General features: G+C 43.5%; 1 protein-coding gene across 2 annotated transcripts in view; it reads left to right on the top strand.

The window, feature by feature from the left end:
- LOC126236899 (cysteine-rich secretory protein 2-like) overlaps nucleotides 1–26,055 on the top strand; it is a 251,857-nt gene that overhangs the window by 212,844 nt on the left and 12,958 nt on the right. For both annotated transcript variants that reach the window (XM_049946542.1, XM_049946544.1), the window contains 2 exons: nucleotides 4,099–4,244; nucleotides 21,949–22,140. In XM_049946542.1, the coding sequence (XP_049802499.1) occupies nucleotides 4,099–4,244; nucleotides 21,949–22,140 (338 nt within the window). The remainder of the gene's footprint in view (nucleotides 1–4,098; nucleotides 4,245–21,948; nucleotides 22,141–26,055) is intronic.

Below are 26,055 nucleotides of genomic sequence, written 5' to 3'. Positions count from 1 at the left end.
TAAAACGGTATGGGCATCTAGAAAGGATAGACGATAGCCGATGGCCAAAGAAAGAGTGGCCTTGGGACCCCGAGGAAACAAGAAAGGAGACTGGCAGGATAGCAGGAATACACGAACTGGAGAAGCGGCGTAAACCGTAGAGTATTTGCAATGTGATGACGAAGAGGTACTTACAGTTAATCCTCAGAGGCGATCGTAACTACAAGTCAGGTTGATAAAAGGGTGAACAAAAATTTACAGGACTCAATGGGTAAGTAGTAGAAAAAGCAGTACAGAACTGAAATGCCGGCCGCAGTGGCCGAGCGGTTCTAAACGCTTCAGTCTGGAACCGCGCGACCGCTACGGTCACAGGTTCGAATCCTGCCTCGGGCATGGATGTGCATGGATGTGTGTGATGTCCTAAGGTTAGTTAGGTTTAAGTAGTTCTAATCTCTAGGGGACTGATGACCTCGGATGTTAAGTCCCATAGTGCTCAGAGCCATTTGAACCATTTGAACTGAAATAAAGGGAAAGTGCAAGAAAGCAAAGTCAATAGGCCGCTAGTGAACTGAAAAGTACTTAATGACTTTAATCGATGCCAGTGTTACCGAAAGAGTCACCGCAAACGTATCAGACACGTAATGAGGAAAAATGAGGATCGAATTTGTACTCGTTGAAGCTAGCGTAAGATTTACTTTCTCTTAAGAATGCCGCGATAGTTGCTTCAATAAAGACATGGACAACTCTCTTTCCCAGTTTCGTCCACCAACCCGTCTCTAACGAACTCAGGAGAAATTAACTTTTAAATCGTTGGATATAACCATTTGATAATTTCTTTAACCCATGTGCTAGCAGAATGGACCTCCTTTACTTTTATTGAAATGGTACCCTTCATAATACAGTTCATTATAATTTCTTTCCTAAATTTCGCTATATTTACTGGCACAATTTTGTATTTTTATACATGAAAGATCGCTAAAAAGGATTGTTATATTATTATAATGTCCTGGTTTCCCCACCCGTCGAAAAGATAAGAAAATTAGCAACAATGTTACGTTTCCTACAAGGAAGTCGGGAGGAAGGAAGATTAGGATTTAACGTACCGTCGACACCGAGGTCATTGGAAATGGTATACAAACTCGAATTGGGTAAGAGTGATGCAGGAAAATCGGGCGTGCGCTTTCGAAGGAACAATACCGACATTCATCTTGGGTGATATTCGCAAACCACAGAAAACAAAAACCACTGTGCTACCTCATTCAGTGTTCCAGTATGAAATTAATTTCTTTTTGAAATGTATACGTAGTGACTGGAAAATACTAGTACGGTTAACCGGGCGAATCCGCCCGGTGGATTAGTGTCGCGGTCCGGTGTGCCGGCCAGCCTGTGGATGGTTCCTAAGGCGGTTTTCCATCTGCCTCGGCGAATGCGGGCTGGTTCCCCTTATTCCGTCTCACACTATGTCGGCGATTGCTGTGCAAACACTTTCTCCACGTACACGTTCGCCATACATACTCTACCACGTAAACATTGGGGTTACACTCGTCTGGTGTAAGACGTTCTCTCGGGGGTTCACTGGGGGCCGAACCGCGCAGTAACCCTGGGTTCGGTGTGGGGCGGCGGTGGGGTGAGTGGACTGCTGTAGCCTGTTGTGGGTTTGTGAACTACTGAGGGCTACGGCGGGAGCGAAGCCTCTCCGTCGTTTCTAGGTCCCCAGTTCTATACAATACAATACAAGGTTACGTTCTGGATTGCATAAAAATTCAATGGTAGAAATGTCCACATAATAAATGTAGGGCCTAATAGCGTTTGTTAAGCGTATCCTGCTTACTTGTAAGTAGCCCGACGACGTCGCCGAAGTGTGTTGCTCTGTGGCTAATACATGAATTTTTACTTACTGTCGGTGCATAAAATTCTAGTTTTTCATGAAATTCTTCTTGAAACCGAACATGAAATGTAAACTATTGATGGCTCTTACATATGCCTTTTAAGTAGAACTCGGTCAGACGTAGACGATCCAAATCTGTCGAAGAAATTATCACGTCGCGGATCTTAAAATGTGACAGATTTCCTCCTGAGTATTGCGTCACACAGGCTAGCTGGGTGGTTACGAGAGCAGGTCCTCCTCCTGCGGGACACATCCATCACTGTACGTCACGCCAGTTCTGCTGGCTGTACCCACGGGGACCCTGACCCAACGCTGCCCCGCGTTTACTTTTCGACACGGAGCATTAATCGACCGTCACAAATGGCCTCAACAAAAACTATCTGGTTTAGCGATATTTCGGCTCTAGTAAGCGGCCTTTCACCAACGCAAGAGCTCTGCGATGTGACGATACCGACTTCTCTCGACGGACCGTGGCATCGTTTGGATGCGGTTTGCTGTAACGCTGGAGTGGCCCCCAACCTGACTGATAACGCTCTTTACAGGCACAACACCTGAAAGATACAAATTTCGCACATCCAGCAAAAGCTGCTTTTTATTTTGTTTTATTTTCCTGTCCCAGATATAGCAGGTACCCTTCTAAGAGTCATTGTGCAATTCCTCTAGTATTTCAGTAAATGTTTACACATTCGTTTCTGCAATGTTTAACTGCAGCCAGTTCAAACAAAAACTGCTCATCGTGTCTTTCACACGACGCCCATTGTCGACGGGAAGCGGCGGTTAGTTTCCCTTTACGAATAAAATGATTTTTGTAAGCAGAATATACGTACCCATTCCTCAGAGCGGTCCCAAATTCACCTAGAGCGATATTCGTTCTACGCATGTGTACCATCAGGGGCAGGACCCCTGTTCTCTGCTACCGCCATCAAAAACCGCTGCTTAGTCGCTGCTGGAGTACTATGTATTGTTTATGTTAAGCTGTCCGTGTTCGTACACATCGACAAAATGAATAGCGCACTGGACATAGTTGTGACCGCTCTCTCATATGAGCACGCAAAATTCCGTTTTAAAAATTATTTTCTTTGTACTGGGAAACAAAGTGACACTTCCATTAACAGTGGGCTTCGCATGAGACATGTGATGAGCAGTAATTGTTTGGATTGACAGCAGTTGTAAATTGCAAATAGCTGCCGAACCACGAGAGAAAATTTGCTTGACTACTTTTAGGAGAGACATCTAATTTGCAAGGTGTTACTAGTATAAGTGCAGATATTTCTGTTGATGACTGAAGGCAGTGTACTGAATAACGTTACATCAGTATTTATTTCATTTGCAGACCAATAATTATAGCTACTACGAGTAGTGTGTTTTTAGGTCGGTTAGTATCGCCAATTACACCTGGCACAAGGAAGCTCTTAATGTTTATTTCCCTTTGACCCGCAGGGCAGAATCTGGAATGTGTACACGTGGAGACAAAACAAGATAAATGGTTCAAATGACTCTGAGCACTATGGGACTTAACATCTGAGGTCATCAGTCCTCTATAACTTAGAACTACTTAAACCTAACCAACCTACATCCATGCCCGAGGCAGGATTCGAACCTGCGACCGTAACAGTCGCACGGTTCCGGACTGAAGCGCCTAGAGCTGCTCGGCCACCGCGGCCGGAAAAACAAGATAGTCCGTGCTGATGCATGTAGTCCGCTTCGTGCCTCAGTTAGGACTGTGCAGAAAATATAAATAGTAAACTGTGTGACGTATTTGCGGAAAGTCTGCCAGACGTAGAAAAAAGAAAAAGAAAAAACTCGACTAGCACTCTGAAATGGTTACATATTAAGGTATCAATTATCACTATATAGTGTTAGATGGTTAGGTACAGACATTTTGTGATAACTGGTACCTTAACATGTTCCACTTACGAGTGTTAGTTTTTTTCCTGCGTCTATCAGTCTCCCCACAAACACGTCACATAATTTAGTACCTGCACAGTCGTAGCTGCACCACGAAGCGGACTAAGCGTGTCAGTACAGACAATCAGTATCCACACTCCATTACTTCTCCTGCTGCCTATGTAAGTGTAATTGACTGTACCGACCGATTTAATATTTGTACCCTATGTCGTGATCTGTCTCCCCTAGACGTGTGACTCAAAGACTGACTGAGCCTGAGACTTGTCACAGTCATAGTCGTCAGTTTGTAATGAGCTCTAACTGGACATTTGGGCGCTTTGCAGACGTGGCACAAGGGCGCGGCGAGGGCTGCGCAGCGGTGGGCGGAGCGCTGCCTGATGCTGACCCACGACGACATGCAGGGCCGCTGGGTCAACAACTACGGCTCCTGTGGCCAGAACATCTTCATCTCCACGCAGCAGGTGCCCTGGTAAGGCCGCATCGTGGCACTGCTTTTAACTCCCGACACTGATCGTGATACGACTCGACAGTAACGTAAAAGCAGCTTGCACTCTATAGCACTCATTTTGTTTATCGTACTTCCGCCATTGAAACCTCATTATCAAGTATAAATTAGTTACCTTTTTCTATTTAGTGGAGCCTTGGATGACGTTATTGCGCTGATTTTGTACTAATCGCTTGAATTTGATGTGACTATTACGTAAGCCACCACTCATATACACTATTCCGATACCTCTCAAAAGCCTGAAATGAGCGTTTTTTTGTGAAAATGAAACACTTATTTTGAATTGAAAAGTAAAAACACTTTATTCAAAGTAATGACCATTGCTTTCTATACATTTTGACCGCCTTTCTGGCAATTTGTGGGCACCACTCCAATAGAAATGTTCGTCTTTTGAAGCAAACCAATCAGACACCCAATTTTCGACTTCTTCGTAGGAATCGAAGTGTTCCTCAGCCAATGCGTGTCCCATTGATGAAAACAAATGGTGGTCGGATGGGGCCAAGTCTGGTGAATACGACGGGTGGGGTAGCAGCTCCCAGCCAAGTGTTTTGATTGTATCCTGAACCAGTTTTGCTTTGTGTGCAGGTGCATTGTCGTGTAAAAAAAACTACTTTGGCATGTCTTCTGGTCCATTCTGTCTTTTTTCGATCAATGCATAGTTCAAATTGATCATTTGTTGTCTGTAGCGATTAGTATCCACAGTTTCACCGGGTTTTAGAAGCTCATGGTACACCACACCTTTGTGATCCCACCAAACACAGAGCATTGTCTTCTTGCCGAATCGATCTGGTTTTTGCAGTCGATGTAGATGGTTGTCCCGGATTAAGCCATGATTTTTCCCGTTTAGAATTCTTAAAATAAATCCATTTTTCAAGGCCAGTAACAGTTCTATACAAAACTGATTTTCTTTCATGTCTTTGAAGCAAAATTTGACAAATGGTTTTTCGGTTTTCCATCTGTCTTTCATTCAATTCATGTGGCACCCATTTTCCACATTTTCGGATCTTTCCCATAGCTTTCAAACGGTCAGAAATTGTTTGTCGTGCAATATTTAGCATTGCTGCCATTTGCTTCTGACTCAAAGTATCATCTTCATCCAATGTTGCTTGCAATTCGGCGTCTTCGAACTTTTTTGGTGGTCTTCCACATTTTTCATTTCTTACACCAAAATCATTATTTCTGAACCGTTGAAACCATCTTTTGCATGTTGCTTCTGATAGAACATCATCACCATATGCCTCGACAAGCATTCGATGCGACTCTGCAGCCCTTTTTTTCAAATGAAAACAAAAAATTAACGATTTCCGCAAATCACACTTTCTGGTACAAAATTCGACATTGTTAACACGATAAAAACGTATGATGTTGTATGTTCCATGACTTGATGTATACTAAATATCTTTGACAGATGTCATACCAACCAAACAAAAAAAATTTGAGGCTGGTTCACAACAAATGTTCCCTATCGACACATTTGTATCTTAGCGCTCACTTCATACCGGTACACCTGGTAACCACTTTTCCTAGCGCGCTCCGCTGCGAGAAGCACAGGAAGAGAGTCAATGAAGTGCTGGAAGGTGCCGACAAGGACGTGGAGCCATGTTGATTCCAGTGCTGTTGCCAGCTCCGCTAGGTTTCTTGGTTGAGAATCCAGGGCGCGAACAGCCCAGCCGGGGTGGTCCAACAGATTCTCGACTCGGTTGAAATCGCAGGAGTTTGGTGGCCAGAGGACTGTGGAAATCTCACCCTGATGCTCTTCGAACGACGAACGCACGCTGCAAACTGTGTGACACGTTGCGTTGTCTCGCAGGTAGATGCCATCATGTAGAGGAAAAGCTAGCTGAATGTAGGGGTGGACATGGCAGATGCATACCTGTGTTGACCCATTGTGCCTTCTCGAATAATTATATCACCCAGGAAGTTCTACGAAAACATTCACCAGATCAAAAATATGCCCTCCTCCGACCTAGACCCATCCGGCGATTGCTTTCTGTTCGACGGAGCATGATACATGATTCATATGAATAGACCACCGGAGTGGACCTCCAGTTGCAGTATTGGGGCGCAAAATCCAACCTCCTTCGCCGGTGAACAGTAGTAATCCGTGGTGCATGAAACAGGCGCCTGCTGTGGCATCCCATACACGGCAACGTACTCTGAACTGTCGCTGAGGAAATACTTTTAGCAGTCCTTCAGCTCTTTGGTTCATCTGGGCGGTCAGTTGCTCTACAGTTGTACGTGTGTTCGCCCGTACATATCTTCCAACGTTCACTCTTGTCACGTACGGGCCGGCGCCGGTATGGGTAGCGCCATTTTACCACGCACAGTATACACACAAAAAAAAGTGCTCTCTCCTCGAAGGAATCATCCGAATGGTATGGAAATCGGTAGATGTGATGTACATGTAAAGACAAACAAATGATTACACTTTCAGAAAGATTGGATGCTTTATTCAAGAGAAAGAGCTTCACAAATTGATCAAGTTAATAACGTGTTTGTTCACCTCTGGCCCTTACGCAAGAAGTTACTCGACTTGGCATTGACGGACAGAGCTGTTGGATGCTCTCCTGAAGGATATCACGCCCATTGCTGTCCAACTGACGGGTTAGATCGTCAAACCCCCGAGCTTTCGCCCTACCCATAATACTACAAACGTTCTCAACTGAGGAGGGATCCAGCGACCTTGCTGGCCAAGGTAGGATGTGAAAAATTCGAAGACAAGCAGTAGAACCTCTCGCCGTGTGCAGCCAGGCACTATCTTGCTGAAATATAAGCCATAAAAACCAATAAAACGCGGCATAGAATATCGTCGACGTGCCGCTGTTCTCTAAGGGTGCCGCAGATAACAACCAAAGGGGTCCTTCTATGAAAAGAAATGTCACCCCATACTACCAGTCCTGGCTGTCAGACCATAGGGCGGGCGACAGTCAGGCTGGTCTCCCAGTGCTGTCCGTGGCGTCTCGAGACTCGTCTTTGGTCTGGAATCTCATTGACTGGAGTAGAACTGTCTCCAGTGACAGTGGCCAGCGAAGATGGGCCTGAAGAAATCCCAGACAGCGGTAGAATACCAGCATGGGTGTCGCCCGCCATATGGCCAGTCAGTCAGACGTGAAGATCTGCGGTGTCATTCCTTTTCATACCAGGACTCCCTGGTTGTCATCCGCGACACCTTTACAGCACAGCCCTTTGTGTCAAGCCATCCTGGGCTTACATTCCTGCAAGATACTGCCAGCTCGCACAGGGCGAGAGTTTCTGCTGCTTGTCTTCGTGTTTGCCAAACCCTATCTTGGCTAGAGAAGTCATAGGATCTCTTTCCCATTGGAGCATTATGGGCAGAGCCCTCCAACCATCACGTTTTTTTTTTTTTTTTTTTTTTTACGATCTAACGCACCAACTGGACAAAAGAATATCCAACAATTTTATCAATCAACGTCGAGATGAATAACTGTTTTCATAAGGGCCAGAGGTGGAACAACGCGTAAGTGTCTTGCTCAGTTTGTGAAGCACTTACTCTTGAATAAATCACAAACCTTTTCTGGAACTGTAATCATTTGTTGTCTGAACGTATACATCACATCTACCGATTTCCGTCCCATTCGAATAATTCTTTCATCGTGCATCATTTTCTTTGTCTTATATTGTATTTTAACCACGGCGGCACGCGAACAGTTTACAAACAGCCGTTTCGGAAATGCTTCCATCCTTGGCCCGAAAGACAGTGATCGTGCTTTTTGGACGTCAGATAAGTCAGTCCGTTTCTGCATTACGGCAACGGCTGCACTGTTATCCGCGTGCCCCCGACACACTTTATATACCCTCCACCATTGGCGCTGCCTCATCCCGTCTGTGAGAGGTTATTGCACGTTGCAGTCGAACATAGGCGGTAGGCATACTAACGTGACGGGACTGTGTAATAACTTTAATTTAACATGAAATTTAATGCATGTTCATTTCTTCAGGGATAAGTTGTACAGACTGTAATAATATTACTGACGCCTGTTCTCTTTAGACAACATCCTTGATATGATGTTTGAGGCAGCTTACCGATTGGACCCACGAAATTTACATTTCAATAACTTGTTGTCTCTAATGAGAACCAAAGTGACTCTTTTTGGATGGTACTTGACGTCGAGTGAAAAAATCCACTGGCCAAGAGCGTACCCATAATCTGAACTAGACGAGATAGGAGCTCATCTTAATTTTGTGGAAGGAGAGAGGTGTAGGGAATGGACCACAATTTCTCAAAAATAAAAGCAAAACTACTGAAGTAATGAAACGTCCTGACAGATTAAAACTGTGTGCTGGACCGAGACTCGAACTCGGGACCTAGACTCGAACTCGGGACCTTTGCCTTTCGCCGGCAAGTGCTCTACCAACTAAGCTACCCACGCACGACTGATGACCCGTCCTCACAGCTTCAGTTCTGCCAGTACCTCGTCTGCTACCTTCCAGACTTCACAAAAGCTCTTCTGCGAACCTTGCAGAACTAGCACTCTGGAAACATCCTCCAGGCTGTGGCTAAGCCAAGTCTCTCCATGTCCTTTCTTCCACGAGTGCTAGTTCTGCAAGGTTCGCAGAAAAGCTTCTGTCAAGTTTGGAAGGTAGGAGACGAGGTACTGGCAGAATTGAAGCTGTGATGACGGGTACTGAGTCGTGCTTGGTAGCTCAGTTGGTAGAGCACTTGCCCGCGAAAGGCAAAGGTCCCGAGTTCGAGTCTCGGTCCGGCACACAGTTTTAATCTGCTAGGAAGTTTCATATCAGTGCACAGTACGCTGCAAAGTGAAAATCTCATTCTCATACAGAAGTAATATTAATCACTAACGCATACCACCATGTTATTTATACCTATTATTTATTAAAGGAGTCTATAATTTGTATGAGAATTGCACGCACTGCTGTGCTGTCGATCAGGCAACGTTCAGTTAAAATATGAATACTTACCACATATACATCTTTTTCGTTTTCGACACTGGCAGGTAACACCACAAAAAGTATTGCAAACTCAAGATACAGCATTACTGGAAACATTTAGACACCATTGTCACCTGGTATTTTCAGCTTCAAGGAGAACAGCGACGAACGGAATGGCTCTTCGTACACTTGCTGCTTGTCGGTATACATTAGATATTTTCATTTCCTTCAGACTGACACTGAATGTATACGTTTCTGTCACGGAGCAATAACGGAAGTTTGATTTGCGGAGATATTCTTTCTTTTGTAAACGAGCGGAGCGACATGGAACGGACAGCTGCCCTTCTTTAACCCTCACTGGATAGGATCTTGCTACCAGCAGTGTTCATTTCGCCTGCACATCAGAGAAAAACCAAAGAAAGGGTTTATAGAAATTTCCAAGTTAACTAGAAGGACACATACACTGTCTACACCTTTATGTGGAAGCTTTACTTTACAGCTATCGCATATTTCCTGAAATGCTTCCTACCCCTTTTTCACGTTTACTAGTTCGTATTTGACGGAGACGAGGAAATCTCTATTATATTGAGTGAATTCAGAGAGATTTACTTTATTGACCGAAGTCTTGCACAACAGAAGTTGATAATAATGATGAGGATTGGTTTGCGGGGCGCACAACTGCGCGGTCATTAGCACACGTACAAAGTCCCAACGTTTACACAGCCAAATTTTTTACGCATTCCAATCTAGCCACTGTCACGAATGATGATGATGAAAATCATGAGGACAACACAAACAGCCAATCCCCGGGCAGAGAAAATCCCCAACCCGACTGGGAATTGAACCTGGGACCCCGTGATGCAGAGGCAACAACAGAAGTTGCTATAGACTACCGTGGTTTCAGTGTCTTAGCCCCATCGTGAGTTGTATCTAAAATCCGTAGTAAAACAACAGTTGTACCGTACTCCATTACGCAATTAACAAATTAAAAAAAATGGAAGGTTGATGTTTAGCGTTTGGTAAGTGTCGGACTCGAATGTAGGTGTTTTCGTGTGGTTCGTCACGTTAGATTATAAGCTGATTTGCGCTTTCTGCAGCGCAGGGGCCGTTATTTAGTTCAACTTTAGTTTAGCGCGTGACTTCCACCTAATGTCCTATGATGGCTTTATTATTATAAATTGTGTGCATTCCCTGTGTCAATTTTGGGACAAGAGGAATTTTTCCAGGCCGCGATTGAAAGTTGGAGTTCTTCCGCCGCCACAATTTGGGATGTTATTTGACGATCCACCTACGGTAGATGTTTGCCTATTAGTTGTTAAGGTATGGGCATAGTCATAATATTGCTAGGTAGGCTACTATTCAATCATTTTATCTTTTGTCAGTTTCTAAATGTCAATCGTTATTTTTCTAAAAAAATTCTTATTTGCTTGATGGAGTAGGCTATAAGTGTTGTTTTACTTCAGATTTTAGATATATTTCAAATGTTCAAATGTGTGTGAAATCTTATGGGACTTAACTGCTAAGGTTATCAGTCCCTAAGCTTACACACTACTTAACCTAAATTATCCTAAGGACAAACACACACACCCATGCCCGAGGGAGGAGGACTCGAACCTCCGCTGGGACCAGCCGCACAGCCCGTGACTGCAGCGCCTTAGACCGCTCGGTTAGATATATTTCAAGGTGAGGCTAAGACCCCGAAACAATGGTACTGTATAGCGACTTCTGTCGTGCAAGAATTCGATCAGTAAAGTATTATAGAATGTACTTGTATTCTGGGATGTATTACTATTGTGGATGCACGGGTTTTGAACAGCCGTCTATCGTTCCCGGCCGTTCTCCCACGCATTCTCTAATGATGTTGGTCCTTACCAAAAGCAACGTCAACGCGGTTCGTCCAAAAAATACATTTATCCAACTGATAGTAATAGAAATCAGTGTACAGGGTGATGTACACGTAATCATGGCGAATAAAAGATGGTATATTTTTGGAAACTGAGTACGGCTCCTACGATGTAGTTGTGCTTAAAAACACTTTGATACCAATTTTCCTCTAGTAGAAAATATAGTGCTGTTGCCGTCTGATAACTTCCTGTTTCCAATACTGAGGTTGGACTATTGTCAAGACATACATCATTTACTGAATCAGAGCGAGACGGCGTTGGTCGTTCTGAGAATGGCGCACAGGCGCCAGTGGTATTGTAAGGAATGCGTTTTTGATGAGCTCAAATTGAGGTTTGGCATCTGGAGTGGTGAAGTCAGCGCCTGTTCGGGAAACATGTCCAGTGTCGCCCATAGCGACGTTAACTGGGAGCGCCGGGGATTTATAGCTCCGCGGCTGTCACGAAGGCAGCGGTGGGCACGTGTCTACTACTGGAGACTCTGCGAACGGGAAACAGTCGTTTTGTGAAGTTGTTAGCTGTGGAGGTCAATAGACTGTTTAAACAGGTTTCCATTATTCCTCTACACGTCTGAAAGGTACTTGCCTAGGCAGCTGTCCTTAAGAAAACGTTTCTTTCCTTGTACTCGCTTCGTCAGTAAACATCGTAAGGTGCTTAACGGACCCCGTAGGATGACAGGCTGTAATCGAAAACTACTTAAGGCACAATATGCGAGGACCAAATTCCTCCAATCCGTCCTCTCCTTGAGATAACAAACGAAGCTTGGGGCTAAAAACTAAGAAAAATAGTAAGGTCGTATGGTATTGTTTTCTGGAAGACTCTCGGACAGGTTCAGCTATCGAAGTGCGAATATTATGGTTGTCTGTACACATTACCAACTTTTCTTCACTTGGTGTCTGTGTTGTACCATCATTGCGAAATATTTGTTACTGCCTGAAGGCACGGGTACAATTTGTACAAAAAAAATCGATTCATCGCATTATATGTTATTAGAACAGGTTTGTTATTTAAGTGTCTGTGACAGTAATCACTTCTAGGATATGAACGGGCTCTTTCGTGAGTGGTATCATCGCACTAGCCTAAGTTAGCGTTCATTTAGAGGAAGAAACGCAACAAACTGAGCTCAGTCGAATCATAACGGATTTCCTGAAGAATAAAATCATGATTAAAGACATCCGTAGTGGAGTACACGTGTTTCCTGTTTAATATATCTTAGGATAGAAAATGTACGCCGAAATTAGTGACCAGGAGACAATAAAAACTATTTGGTATCAGGTGACAATAAATAATTTGGAGTAGAAGATGTGTACGCAATCTCTGGACATACGGTACGTCACTATTTGGAAATCAAATGAATAAAATATGCTCAATGGAAACAAGAAGCAGATGAAGATAAATAGCCCTTATGAATGAAACACAGAAAGACTTCCAGAGCTGTTGAATAGAATTCACTAGCTACATAACATCTATCACAAGTTGCGGATGAACAAAATAAAAGCAGTAAAATAATGCTTAAGGAGCAAATAAAAACAAATGACCAGAGCATATGAAAGAACTCTGCTATCTACAAACAGAGTGATGTAGCACAGTAATCGAGGCTCTGGACTCGCCTTTCTTAAGGGCGAAGTTCAAATACCCGCCTGACGAACCCCATTTAGATCTCTTGAGCCGATTAATGCGAATGGCGGGGTGATTCCCTTGAAAAGACACGATGGATTTGATTCCTTATCACTAAGCAATCATCGACAGAACATTAACTCCTAACCTTTCCATGTTAGTAAGACATGAATACTACAACTTGAATAAGACTTCGACTGTATGAGGATTGTTGGAAATTCGAAACTGGAACAGGAATCAAGCAAACTGGTTTTATACAACCAAAATTACTCTCAGTAGCCGGAGAAGAAGTTTACACACCCTCATACTGCAAAACCTAAGGAACAGTATATTTCAATGGGACATATCTGGTCCATCTTCGTTTTCCTGGTAACACTGCACTGTTTATCTGTAATGCAGATGAACAATTAAAAACAGAACTTAACAGAGCAAGTTTTGAAACTGCTTGAAAATCAGTTATGATAATTAAAATAAAGAATTCTGGACACATTTAAAAGAAAGTTGTACATAGTAACAATGAAATAAGATAAACCACTGACGAGCTATTTTTTATTTTTGTTACTTGAAGAAAATGTCTGCAGGGACATTAAAGAAATAGAATGATGAAACTGACGTACACTGCTTTTTGTAAATTAAACACAATTGTAAAAACTGAGGTTTAGATGTATCTAAAAGAAAAGTTTTCAGTGACTTTGTGTTTACGATTTACATTTATTTCATTGAGACAGGAACGACTGATGTGAAGACCATTCGAAAACAGGGCTGCTCAGTGGAGAGTGCAGGTTAGGAATTATTTGAGAGATAGAAAATGAAATTAATGGATCAGGGAAAAAGCTTAGAGTGGGATATATAAATGTAAACATAATGAATAAATATGAAAAGTAGGTGGAAGGGGCATAAAGTCTGACGTAATGATGACCTAAGAATAAATCGAGCTCTTCGTTGTATCTCCGAACTACACCTCACCCTCTTGGCCTCACTCTCTTGGATAGCAGATTGCCAACATTACTGATCACAGCTTTCCAACAGATCTTTACTCTCCTACTTGTATTACCTGGTACAATAATAAGAAACAAAACTTTAGGATTTACGTTCTACAACAATGATAGGAATATAAGATGGGTTACCGTAAAAGAATTACTTATCGAGGCTACGTGCAAATGACGCTAAAGAACAGTGCCTGCACATGTTCCCTAACAGGCGGCACACGCTTGCTGATTCACGAACGTGCAGGCCTACTACAGACCAATTCATTGTATCAGGTTCCTTATGTCAGACCTGTCTACAGCAAAGACGTACGCACAAAATCACGACGTTGTGCAGCGAACAATGTCACACAACTAGGCATTCTGCCTTAGGGAGACACAGTGGTGGTCTCGAACACCTTTTAGCGTTTCGTGTCTCAATCTGTGAAAACGGAACCTCTGTAGGACTGCCATGTCGTCGGCCGGTCTGCCAGTCCAGACTGCGCGCGCTGCCTCTTTGCAGCTGACAACTGACAGTCATCTCATTAAGAACTGAAAATTAACTGTATACTGATGGAGTACTCTGTTGTAACTGTATTTTTTCAAATAAATAATACCTTCTATGAAATTAGTGTTTTCTTGTTTTTCACACATGTCTACTCAATGCAATGTCAAGTGAAAGACCAATACACTCAGTTTTCATTTTTCCTTTCATTTTTAGTTCATACTCAATTTTTATTTTTTTAAGGACTTTTGTTATACTAAATACCCAGATTTTAAGACAAAGATTTTGAGCAATAATCACAAATTTAACAATAACAATGATGGCTATTCTTGAGTTTCTCCCGGCGTATTTGATAATCAAAATAAATCGGCCGCCGCCGCGACCGAACCCAGTTCCCCCTGAGCAGCCATAGTGTACGGATCTCCGTGCCGGCACGTTCACAGGAGCTCAGTCCGTCAGTTCACCTGATGATGGCGACATGTATGATCGCCGAAATATTGTGCCCGTTGGACACTGTAGACCGGCAGTACACCCGTGGATATTTTGATTATCAAATACGACGGGAGAAACTCAAGAATCACATCATACACCTTTACGGGGAGGAGATGTACCGCAGCATGAAGAAATTTGAAAAGTTGCGCCACCGTAGATATCGTTTGCTAAGTACTCTTGCCTTTCTAAAGAGATGTCGTTCCGAGAATGTTGTTCCAAATTTTGCTAAGGTTATGCATCACATCAATTCTGCAGCAGCTAAGAGAATCAAGAAACGATCCAGCCTCGCATTCACCCGCCGGAGCCTTGAGTTTATCTCACAGGAATTACTCAAACTACATTTGCAACTGGCTAGTAATTTCACTTCTTTTTCCTGGGATTGGATTGATGGTGTCACCTGGGTTGCAGCTGATTCCGCCCATAAGAAGGCAACGGGACGTCAAACAGCTAAGTTCTCACGTCTCCTTGACAAACCATCTCTGCAGGTTCCGGGCAAGACTGTCATCAATTTGAGTGGCATGGTGTTAAGTGATGATGCGGTCTCGGTTTTGCAGAAAGGTCTCAACTTCGCTCCCACCCCCAAGTTCACTCCGGTCGCAGAAATTGTTAGTGCTGTTGAACAGGTTGCAGCTCGACTTCCGCCTGAATCAGCTGAGGAAATACGTCGTGAAACTTGTCGTGCGTTGACGAAATCCAAGCCGATGAAGTCAAATATCACTAGTAAAGAGAGGGCGGCCATTCGTGATCTGAGGGAGCGCTCTGAAATTGTTGTCTTACCGACTGACAAAGGCAATTCTACAGTTGTTGTCTCCCATAAGGACTACACTGATAAGATGCACAGCCTGCTAAATGACGATTCCTACCGGAAGATCAGCGTTGACCCTACAAAGAAGGTGGACAACAAGACGAGGTCGCTTCTCAAGGACGCAGATTTACCGGAGGGTGACGCTAAGAAATTGTTACCCCAAGGTCCGGTACCGCCTAGACTATATGGACTCCCGAAGGTTCACAAAGAGGGGGTACCATTACGCCCCATTGTCAGCAACATCAGGGCACCTACATATTTGTTGGCCAAATATCTGACGGGAATATTAAGTCCTTATGTGGGTAAATGCCCTCATCACATCCGTAATTCCGTGGATTTTGTTAAACGCCTTGATAGCTTCACGTTGGGTGAGTCAGATATCATGGTGAGTTTTGACGTCGTTTCCTTGTTCACGAGGGTACCCCTGCGAGAGTCACTAGAATTGTTAGTCCGAAGTTTGACGAGAAGACCACTGAATTTTTTAGGCATGTCTTGACTTCCACGTATTTTCTTTTTAATGGAGAATACTACGAACAAACGGAGGGAGTCGCCATGGGTAGCCAACTCTCACCGGTGGTAGCGAATTTGTACATGGAGAACTTCGAGGAGGAAGCCCTGTCGTCATCCGAATGGAAACCTACTTGCTTTTTCCGTTACGTGGACGACACGTTCGTCATCTGGCCACATGGTATGGATAAACTCCTTGACTTCCTTACACATCTGAACTCCATACACCCCAACATCAAATTCACTATGGAGACTGAAACGGAGGGTAAACTACCTTTCCTTGACGTCTTGGTCAAGAGAAGGCCTGGCGGCACCCTAGGCCATGGGGTGTATCGGAAGACAACGCACACTGATCTGTATTTGCACGCAGACAGCTGCCACCACCCTTCACAGAGGAATGGGGTGCTTAAAACTCTAGTACATAGGGCGCACACTATCTCTGACGCAGAGAGTCTACCCCAGGAATTGGAACATCTGAGAACTGTATTTCGAAAAAATGGGTACTCAGAGTGGCAGATTCACCGTGCTCTCCGCCCACCCACTACAGCACAACCTGTGGATATGGATGAAATCACGAGGGAGGAGGTAGGCACTGCGTTTATCCCATATATAGGCGCACTCTCGGGGAAAATCGCCCGCATTTTGAAGAAACACCGGGTCGGTACGGTGTTTTGACCTCCGAATAAAACTCGTGCACTGGTGGGGAGCGCCAAAGATGACCTCGGTTTGAGGAAGGCCGGCGTGTACCAGATTCCGTGTCAATGTGGCAAGTCGTATATTGGTCAGACGATGCGCACCGTCGAGGATCGATGCCGTGAACACCAGAGGCACATTTGACTGATGTATCCGAGCAAGTCGGCGGTCGCTGAACATTGTTTGTCGGAAAATCACGCTATGGAGTATGAACGCACGAGGATTCTGGTACAGACGTCGAGATACTGGGACAGCGTTGTTAGAGAGGCCATCGAAATTCGCACCACTGACGACCTCATAAACCGTGACTCTGGCTATAATCTTAGCAAGGCTTGGGAACCAGCGATTGGGTTAATCAAGAGTAAATCGAGCAAATGTATAGTTGTGACGACCACGGCGGACAGAGCCATCACACCGACGTCATCTCAGACGCCGTCGCAATCTGTTCCACCGCGCGACCGTGGCGCGGGGCGCGGACGGCGGAGTGAGCGCGCCGCGGGCGGAGGGTATTTAAATCGGCCGCCGCCGCGACCGAACCCAGTTCCCCCTGAGCAGCCATAGTGTACGGATCTCCGTGCCGGCACGTTCACAGGAGCTCAGTCCGTCAGTTCACCTGATGATGGCGACATGTATGATCGCCGAAATATTGTGCCCGTTGGACACTGTAGACCGGCAGTACACCCGTGGATATTTTTATTAATGAAGGCTAAATTGAAAAAGCTTTAAGCTCAATATTTTTTCAATAAAGAATATGTCAATGTTTTGTCTAAGTACCAAAAACAGAAAAAGTATAAAAAGACTCTTAATTTGTCGTTTTTAGGTACTTGATAGTGTGATATGACAAGGTACCAATCATGCTCGATGAGCGGGTCCTCGAGAAAATTTTGTTGGGAACCCCTGGTCCAAATGAACTCTTTTTCTGGAACAAGTAGACATATCAAGAAATGTGACGTTTGTATGCTATGGACTATGGTAACTTGGCAGTGCAAAAATTTTAAAGTTCTAAGTGATTTCAGTCGAGAGATACGAGCATCTATGTCACATATTTTGATACTCGAAAACAACACTTATCAAAACCTGTAGGATATTTCCTGTTGGCCTAATCATGAAATTTCGCATGAAGCAAGGTTTCACAGTACAAGTAAAGAAAAAGATCCGAAAATTGTGCATTTGTAATTACATGACACGGAAAAATATTTTTTGACAGTCTGTCTGTTTGCCTACCTGTCTGTTAATACTCATTTTTCTCTTTAACACTTAGGCGTATCAAATTCAAATTTATGTGACATATTAAAGTCTATGGTCTTGAACACACTGATGTATCAAACTCAAATTTATGTCACATACTAAGGTCTATAGTCCTTTGGCGCTGCAAAAATTTTAAGCATCTACGTCGTTGTTGTTGTTGTTGTGGTCTTCAGTCCTGAGACTGGTTTGATGCAGCTCTCCATGCTACTCTATCCTGTGCAAGCTTCTTCATCTCCCAGTACCTACTGCTACCTACATCCTTCTGAATCTGCTTAGTGTATTGATCTCTTGGTCTCCCTCTACGATTTTTACCCTCCACGCTGCCCTCCAATGCCAAATTTGTGATCCCTTGATGCCTCAAAACATGTCCTACCAACCGACCCCTTCTTCTAGTCAAGTTGTGCCACAAACTTCTCTTCTCCCCAATCCTATTCAATACCTCCTCATTAGTTACGTGATCTACCCACCTTATCTTCAGCATTCTTCTGTAGCACCACATTTCGAAAGCTTCTATTCTCTTCTTGTCCAAACTGGTTATCGTCCATGTTTCACATCCATACATGGCTACACTCCATACAAATACTTTCAGAAACGACTTCCTGACACTTAAATCTGTACTCGATGTTAACAAATTTCTCTTCTTCAGAAACGATTTCCTTGCCATTGCCAGTCTACATTTTATATCCTCTCTACTTCGACCATCATCAGTTATTTTGCTCCCTAAATAGCAAAACTCCTTTACTACTTTAAGTGTCTCATTTCCTAATCTAATCCCCTCAGCATCACCCGATTTAATTCGACTACATTCCATTATCCTCGTTTTGCTTTTGTTGATGTTCATCTTATATCTTCCTTTCAAGATACTGTCCATTCCGTTCAACTGCTCTTCCAAGTCCTTTGCTGTCTCGGACAGAATTACAATGTCATCGGCGAACCTCAAAGTTTTTACTTCTTCTCCATGAATTTTAATACCTACTCCAAATTTTTCTTTTGTTTCCTTTACTGCTTGCTCAATATACAGATTGAATAACATCGGGGAGAGGCTACAACCCTGTCTCACTCCTTTCCCAACCACTGCTTTCCTTTCATGCCCCTCGACTCTTATAACTGCCATCTGGTTTCTGTACAAATTGTAAATAGCCTTTCGCTCCCTGTATTTTACCCCTGCCACCTTCAGAATTTGAAAGAGAGTATTCCAGTTAACGTTGTCAAAAGCTTTCTCTAAGTCTACAAATGCTAGAAACGTAGGTTTGCCTTTTCTTAATCTTTCTTCTAAGATAAGTCGTAAGGATAGTATTGCCTCACGTGTTCCAACATTTCTACGGAATCCAAACTGATATTCCCCGAGGTCCGCTTCTACCAGTTTTTCCATTCGTCTGTAAAGAATTCGCTTTAGTATTTTGCAGCTGTGACTTATTAAACTGATAGTTCGGTAATTTTCTCATCTGTCAACGCCTGCTTTCTTTGGGATTGGAATTATTATATTCTTCTTGAAGTCTGTGGGTATTTCGCCTGTCTCATACATCTTGCTCACCAGATGGTAGAGTTTTGTCATGACTGGCTCTCCCAAGGCCATCAGTAGTTCTAATGGAATGTTGTCTACTCCCGGGGCCTTGTTTCGACTCAGGTCTTTCAGTGCTCTGTCAAACTCTTCACGCAGTATCTTATCTCCCATTTCATCTTCATCTACATCCTCTTCCATTTCCATAATATTGTCCTCAAGTACATCGCCCTTGTATAAACCCTCTATATACTCCTTCCACCTTTCTGCCTTCCCATCTTTGCTTAGAACTGGGTTGCCATCTGAGCTCTTGATATTCATACAAGTGGTTCTCTTATCTCCAAAGGTCTGTAGGCAGTATCTATCTTACCCCTAGTGAGACAAGCCTCTACATCCTTACATTTGTCCTCTAGCCATCCCTGCTTAGCCATTTTGCACTTCCTGTCGATCTCATTTTTGAGACGTTTGTATTCCTTTTTGCCTGCTTCATTTACTGCATTTTTATATTTTCTCCTTTCATCAATTAAATTCAATATTTCTTCTGTTACCCAAGTATTTCTATTAGCCCTCGTCTTTTTACCTACTTGATCGGCTGCTGCCTTCACTACTTCATCCCTCAGAGCTACCCATTCTTCTTCTACTGTATTTCTTTCCCCCATTCCTGTCAATTGTTCCCTTATGCTCTCCCTGAAACTCTGTACAACCTCTGGTTCTTTCAGTTTATCCAGGTCCCATCTCCTTAAATTCCCACCTTTTTGCAGTTTCTTCAGTTTCAATCTGCAGTTCATAACCAAGAGATTGTGGTCAGAACCCATATCTGCCTTTGGAAATGTCTTACAATTTAATACCTGGTTCCTAAATCTCTGTCTTACCATTATATAATCTATCTGATACCTTTTAGTATCTCCAGGATTCTTCCAGGTATACAACCTTCTTTTATGATTCTTGAACCAAGTGTTAGCTATGATTAAGTTATGCTCTGTGCAAAATTCTACAAGGCGGCTTCCTCTTTCATTTCTTCCCCCCAATCCATATTCACCTACTATGTTTCCTTCTCTCCCTTTTCCTACTGACGAATTCCAGTCACCCATGACTATTAAATTTTCGTCTCCCTTCACTACCTGAATAGTTTCTTTTATCTCGTCATACATTTAATCAATTTCTTCATCATCTGCAGAGCTAGTTTGCATATAAACTTGTACTACTGTAGTAGGCATGGGCTTTGTGTCTATCTTGGCCACAATAATGCGTTCACTATGCTGTTTGTAGTAGCTTACCCGCATTTCTATTTTTTTATTCATTATTAAACCTACTCCTGCATTACCTCTATTTGATTTTGTATTTATAACCCTGTAATCACCTGACCAAAAGTCTTCTTCCTCCTGCCACCGAACTTCACTAATTCCCACTATATCTAACTTTAACCTATCCATTTCCCTTTTTAAATTTTCTAACCTACCTGCCCGATTAAGGGATCTGACATTCCACGCTCCGATCCGTAGAATGCCAGTTTTCTTTCTCCTGATAACGACGTCCTCTTGAGTAGTCCCCGCCCGGAGATCCGAATGGGGGACTATTTTACCTCCGGAATATTTTACCCAAGAGGACGCCATCATCATTTAATCATACAGTAAAGCTGCATGTCCTCGGGAAAAATTACGGCTGTAGTTTCCCCTTGCTTTCAGCCGTTCGCAGTACCAGCACAGCAAGGCCGTTTTGGTTAATGTTACAAGGCCAGATCAGTCAATCATCCAGACTGTTGCCCCTGCAACTACTGAAAAGGCTGCTGCCCCTCTTCAGGAACCACATGTTTGTCTGGCCTCTCAACAGATACCCCTCCGTTGTGGTTGCACCTACGGTACGGCCATCTGTATCGCTGAGGCACGCAAGCCTCCCCACCAACGGCAAGGTCCATGGTTCATGGACGTCAACGCTATCAAAACATTCGGCCACTTATCTCACATATTTTGAAACTTGCAAACCCACGCCTCAAAACCTATAGGATGATTCTTGTTATCGTAGAAGCATAAATTTGGCAAGAAGCGTGGTTTTACGGTACAAGTAAAGTAAAAGAATCTGAAAATTGTTACATCGTGTTTACATCACGTAAGAAATATCTGTTCGCCATTAGAGTGTACATTGCATTCATGAACCGTCACAAGCATAACACACGAACATACAGCATGAAAACATAAAATGTGAGTTGTAGTAATTTTTCAGTAAGTAAATAAAAATGTTTTATTAAATGTGCTGTAACTAGGTAATCCCCTGCTCGCTTCTATTTGTATGTCCGGGCTAGTCTCTAGAAAGCTACTGTAGATATTCTGGTATGATCTTGGATTGTGATACGGTTTTGATACGGTCTTGGAATTCCTGGCAATATGCACATCTAAATCACAAAAAAGTCGAGAATAATCTCCCACAAGCTTTAGTTGTAGTTGTTCACGAGCCCCTTATTTCCTGCTTTTTGTGGGAAGTTGCCAGTGTCGGAGTGAGACCGGTCTTGGCTCTGGCCTGCTGCAGGTACTTCGCCATCAAGATGTGGTTCGCGGAGCGCGACAACTTCACGTACGGGTCTCGGCGCAACGACCTGCACGCGGTGGGCCACTACACGCAGATGGTGTGGGCGTCCACGCACAAGGTGGGCTGCGGCTTCACGCGCTGCGGCGCGCGCGGCCGCACCTACTACTCCTACATCTGCAACTACTGCCCCATGTGAGTGCCGGCCGCGTCGCTGTACCTTCATCGTGTGTCTAACTGCTGTACGAACACTTCATTAATACTGTTACTGTCTACACCTCTACTGAGACCAGGTTTTCATCAGCAAATGGGTTTTGTTTTATACTTCTAAAACGTCGCAAGTGCTTCGAAGATACACACATACACACTACATATAGAGGCTCTTTCAAGCAAGATGTTTTTGTCCGTAATTTATAAAATAATAAGTAAAAATAATATTATTTAGTAGGGTTAGAATAAGAAACGGAGTTACAAACATCGTTTATTTAGTTATATTTCAGAGAGTTAGTGAAAAGGGTTATATATTTTTAAATGTAACATTGTTTCTCTGTCATATAACTTTTGTATTTACACCAATTGTGTACAGTTCAAATTAAATGAAAGTTCTATCAGTTTTATTATTTTGGGTTCAAATGGCTCTAAGCATTATGGGACTTAACATCTGAGGTCATCAGTCCCCTAGACTTAGAACTGATTAAACCTAACTAACCTAAGAACATCACACACAACCATGCCCGAGGCAGGATTCGAACCTGCGACCGTAGCAGCAGCGCGGTTCCGGACTGAAGAGACTAGAACCACTCTGCCACAGCAGCCGGCTATTATTTTGGGAGTTGTAGAGAAAAACACTTCATCTACTACACCCTATATGCACACAAAGGGTGCTGTAATATCTCGCCCTCTCTTTTAGTCGGTGCTATCAGTCACAAATTTAGTTAAAAGCAACCGGAAATTATTTAGTATGGAAGGAACTCACTTAGTACCCAATACACGTGCCTGGTACCCACCCAGAGGTCACGGTCTGACATAAATGTAGCTTAGTTATCATCCATTTCATTTCAAATGGGCCGCGCGGGGTAGCCGCGCGGTCAAAGGCGCCTAGCCACCGTTCGGGCGGCTCCTCCCGTCGGAGGTTCGAGCCCTTCCTAGGGCATAGATGTGTGTGTTGTTCTTATCGTAAGGTATTTTAAATTAGATTAAGTAGTGTGTAAGCCTAGGGACCGATGACCTCAGCAGTTTGGTCCCATAGGAACTTACTAACAACTCAGTAATTCAGACGAACAAAGTAGATAAATATAGTCACTATTTATTGTAGAAACATTGCAACTCTGCCAATTCCAGTTCGTACTCCAACTCGTCACTATCGTTAGAATAATATTTTCGCTGTTGTTGGTGTTAGTCTTTAATATTCCCACGAAAATTTATATTAAACATTGTAGCGACCTATAGGGTACTACTGTTACTCATCTTCCACAGGCGACTTTAAAGTCCAAACACTTAAGCTACTTTTAGCCCCGAAGCTACTTCCATAAGAACTCACTATTTTCATGTTTTCCTCTGGGTTCCGGTTGATATTCTTTCTTCAGTCAATTTCCCTGCTTGCCTATCGTCTATGTTAATTCCACATTTTATATTCATTAATATTCCATCTAACGTCATTCTCCAAAACTCTGCCTGCCTCTGCTAGTCTCCAGAGATCCACCGATAACATGAAAGCGCACGCATGATCGATTCCACAACTTCGTAATGTCAGCAGCACACCCCATGTCCAAAGTATGTCCGTTTGCCAAGACCTTGGCCCCAGTAGGCAGGCTACGCTTACAGTGCTGCAGTTTGTTAACTGAATGACCAAAAATCACAAGATGGGTTGTCTCATCTGAAGATATGGCGTACATAAAGCCCGAATGTTGCAGCTATACATTATCTGATCCAAAATGTGGTGCCTTATCTACTTACACAAATGACTTCACTTTTGTCTTTATCCGTATTGTGCCGTTTGTACATACAAATGGTTGAGTACATTTTCATTCCTCTTTTTCCACTCCTTGTTAGTAGTGAAAGTGTACCACTCAACAAGTGCACAGGATTTTGTGCTATGGTCTAGCAAATGGAAATAGCCTGCGAGCCACTGCACCCTGATCTGAAAAGTTCCACAAAGTACCAAATGATAAGTTAATCGGTCAGCTTTTCCACCGACTTTGGGGTACAGATTTTGTAGTGCTCCATAAGGTAAACAGCTCACGGCCTCCCTCAGTTCGCACGCCTGAGACGGGGGCATGTGTGCTAAATTTAATGGACGCAAATGCTGTAACCACTGTGCTAGGATTAGCAGCAAGGGAAGGCTTGAGTCATCCTCATGTCTCGGCGCCATTCCATGGACGTTTACTACATCCGTATTGCCGTGAGGTCGTCTAGTCTCCAAGGCCCCAAGAGCGTCGTAGCTGATTGCAGTTCTGTCAGTGGTCTTTGCAAAAATGTAGTGCAAATTACAATAAATGGTATTCTAAATTTTCATAGTCTTTTTATGCTGTCCGATGAAGATCCCCATGCCATTGCCCCGTTTCTGAATCGACCACGGATATCAAATGGGGCTCATAATCAGACTCTCATTATTAATGTATTTCCTATCATGCTGGAGGATGTCAGCGAAGACATGTGTGTTTGATGGTGCATCACCGTATATTTACAGCAATGTGCGTGTGTATCTGACACTGAAATTTCAGGGCCAATAGATTGCCTCAGGAGTTCCCAAGCCTGGCATTGTTTTTCATTCCACAGGACTCAGTCCCCTAGACTTCTTCTTATTGGTACACTTTAAAGACTTCGCCACTGCACTCAACGATGTTCAGACACTGCAACATAGAATCTTTAATCTATACTAACTCGTACAAAAGCAACCTGGTCAACTTCAGAGTGGGTGATTCCCTAGATGGAAGGGCAGAGGATTGCTTTGTCATCGACGGACGTCACGCTGGCCGTCTTTCACAAACAAATGCTTTGAATGGCCATCACGTTAATAAAAGAAAACGGAATTTACTAAGGAAAGTGCGCGTTTTCAGACTCACATTCATTGGGCTTATTTTTCTGCTTTTAACACGTACATGATGGAACTAAATGGTGCAGGTCTAACATTCACTACAATTTCCTCACACCTACGAATGAATATATTACATACACATGGGTCCGTATACCATTTGTTTTCATGTTCCAAATCATTTCCTATCAGCTGTGGGAAACAAAGAGAAACAGAACATACCAGAATATCACATGAAACTCTTATTACATGAACTGTTCACAATGGCCGCCTTTTACACCTATACGCTGGAGGAACCACTCTCGGATGTGCTGGTGTATCTGTGTACTATCGCGTAGAGTTTCATAGCCTTCCACAGTAAGGGCTCAAAGGTTCACTGTATTGTATACTAAGCCTCGATACACACCGCCTTTCTATGAGGGGCGATCAAAAAGTCTCCGTTTAAGTTCGTTGCGCAGCTTGTATGCAACGTAGTGCGACTCCGATGTGGATATATAAGCATCGGCATGCAGGGAAGAGATAGTGTGTCATCAGTGTCTTTCCGATGTGCGTGCGGTAAATCGGAAACGTGAACTATGGCGACGTTATTACCAAGTCCGTACGGGCCGGCCGGAGTGGCAGAGCGGTTCTAGGCGCTACAGTCTGTAACGGCGCTACCACAACGGTCGCAGGTTCGAATCCTGCCTCGGGCATGGATGTGTGTGATGTCCTTAGGTTAGTTAGGTTTAAGTAGTTCTAAGTTCTAGGGGACTGATGACCTCAGAAATTAAGTCCCATAGTTCTCAGAGCCATTTGAAACATTTGAACAAACACCAGTAAACATCCATCTTAGAATATATACGGGGCAGCCTGACTGTGTAAAACCAGGAAAACTGCGACAAAGGTTGCTGTTGCTTCATCATAACGCATGTCGCCATACCGCAAATGTACTAACGCAGAAATTACGTCAGCTCAAGTAGAAGACACTCGAACACACGCCCTGTAGTCCTGATCTCCCCCCAAAGTGATTTTCACGCCTTTGTCCCTTAAAAAAGCCGTTGAAAGGTCGACGAGTCCTGTCGGAGGAGCATGTTCAG

The sequence above is a fragment of the Schistocerca nitens genome, chromosome 2, assembly GCF_023898315.1.
Source record: "Schistocerca nitens isolate TAMUIC-IGC-003100 chromosome 2, iqSchNite1.1, whole genome shotgun sequence".
Lineage (NCBI taxonomy): Eukaryota > Metazoa > Arthropoda > Insecta > Orthoptera > Acrididae > Schistocerca > Schistocerca nitens.
Note: the sequence above shows the minus strand (reverse complement) of the source record. Positions and strands in the feature narration are given on the sequence as shown.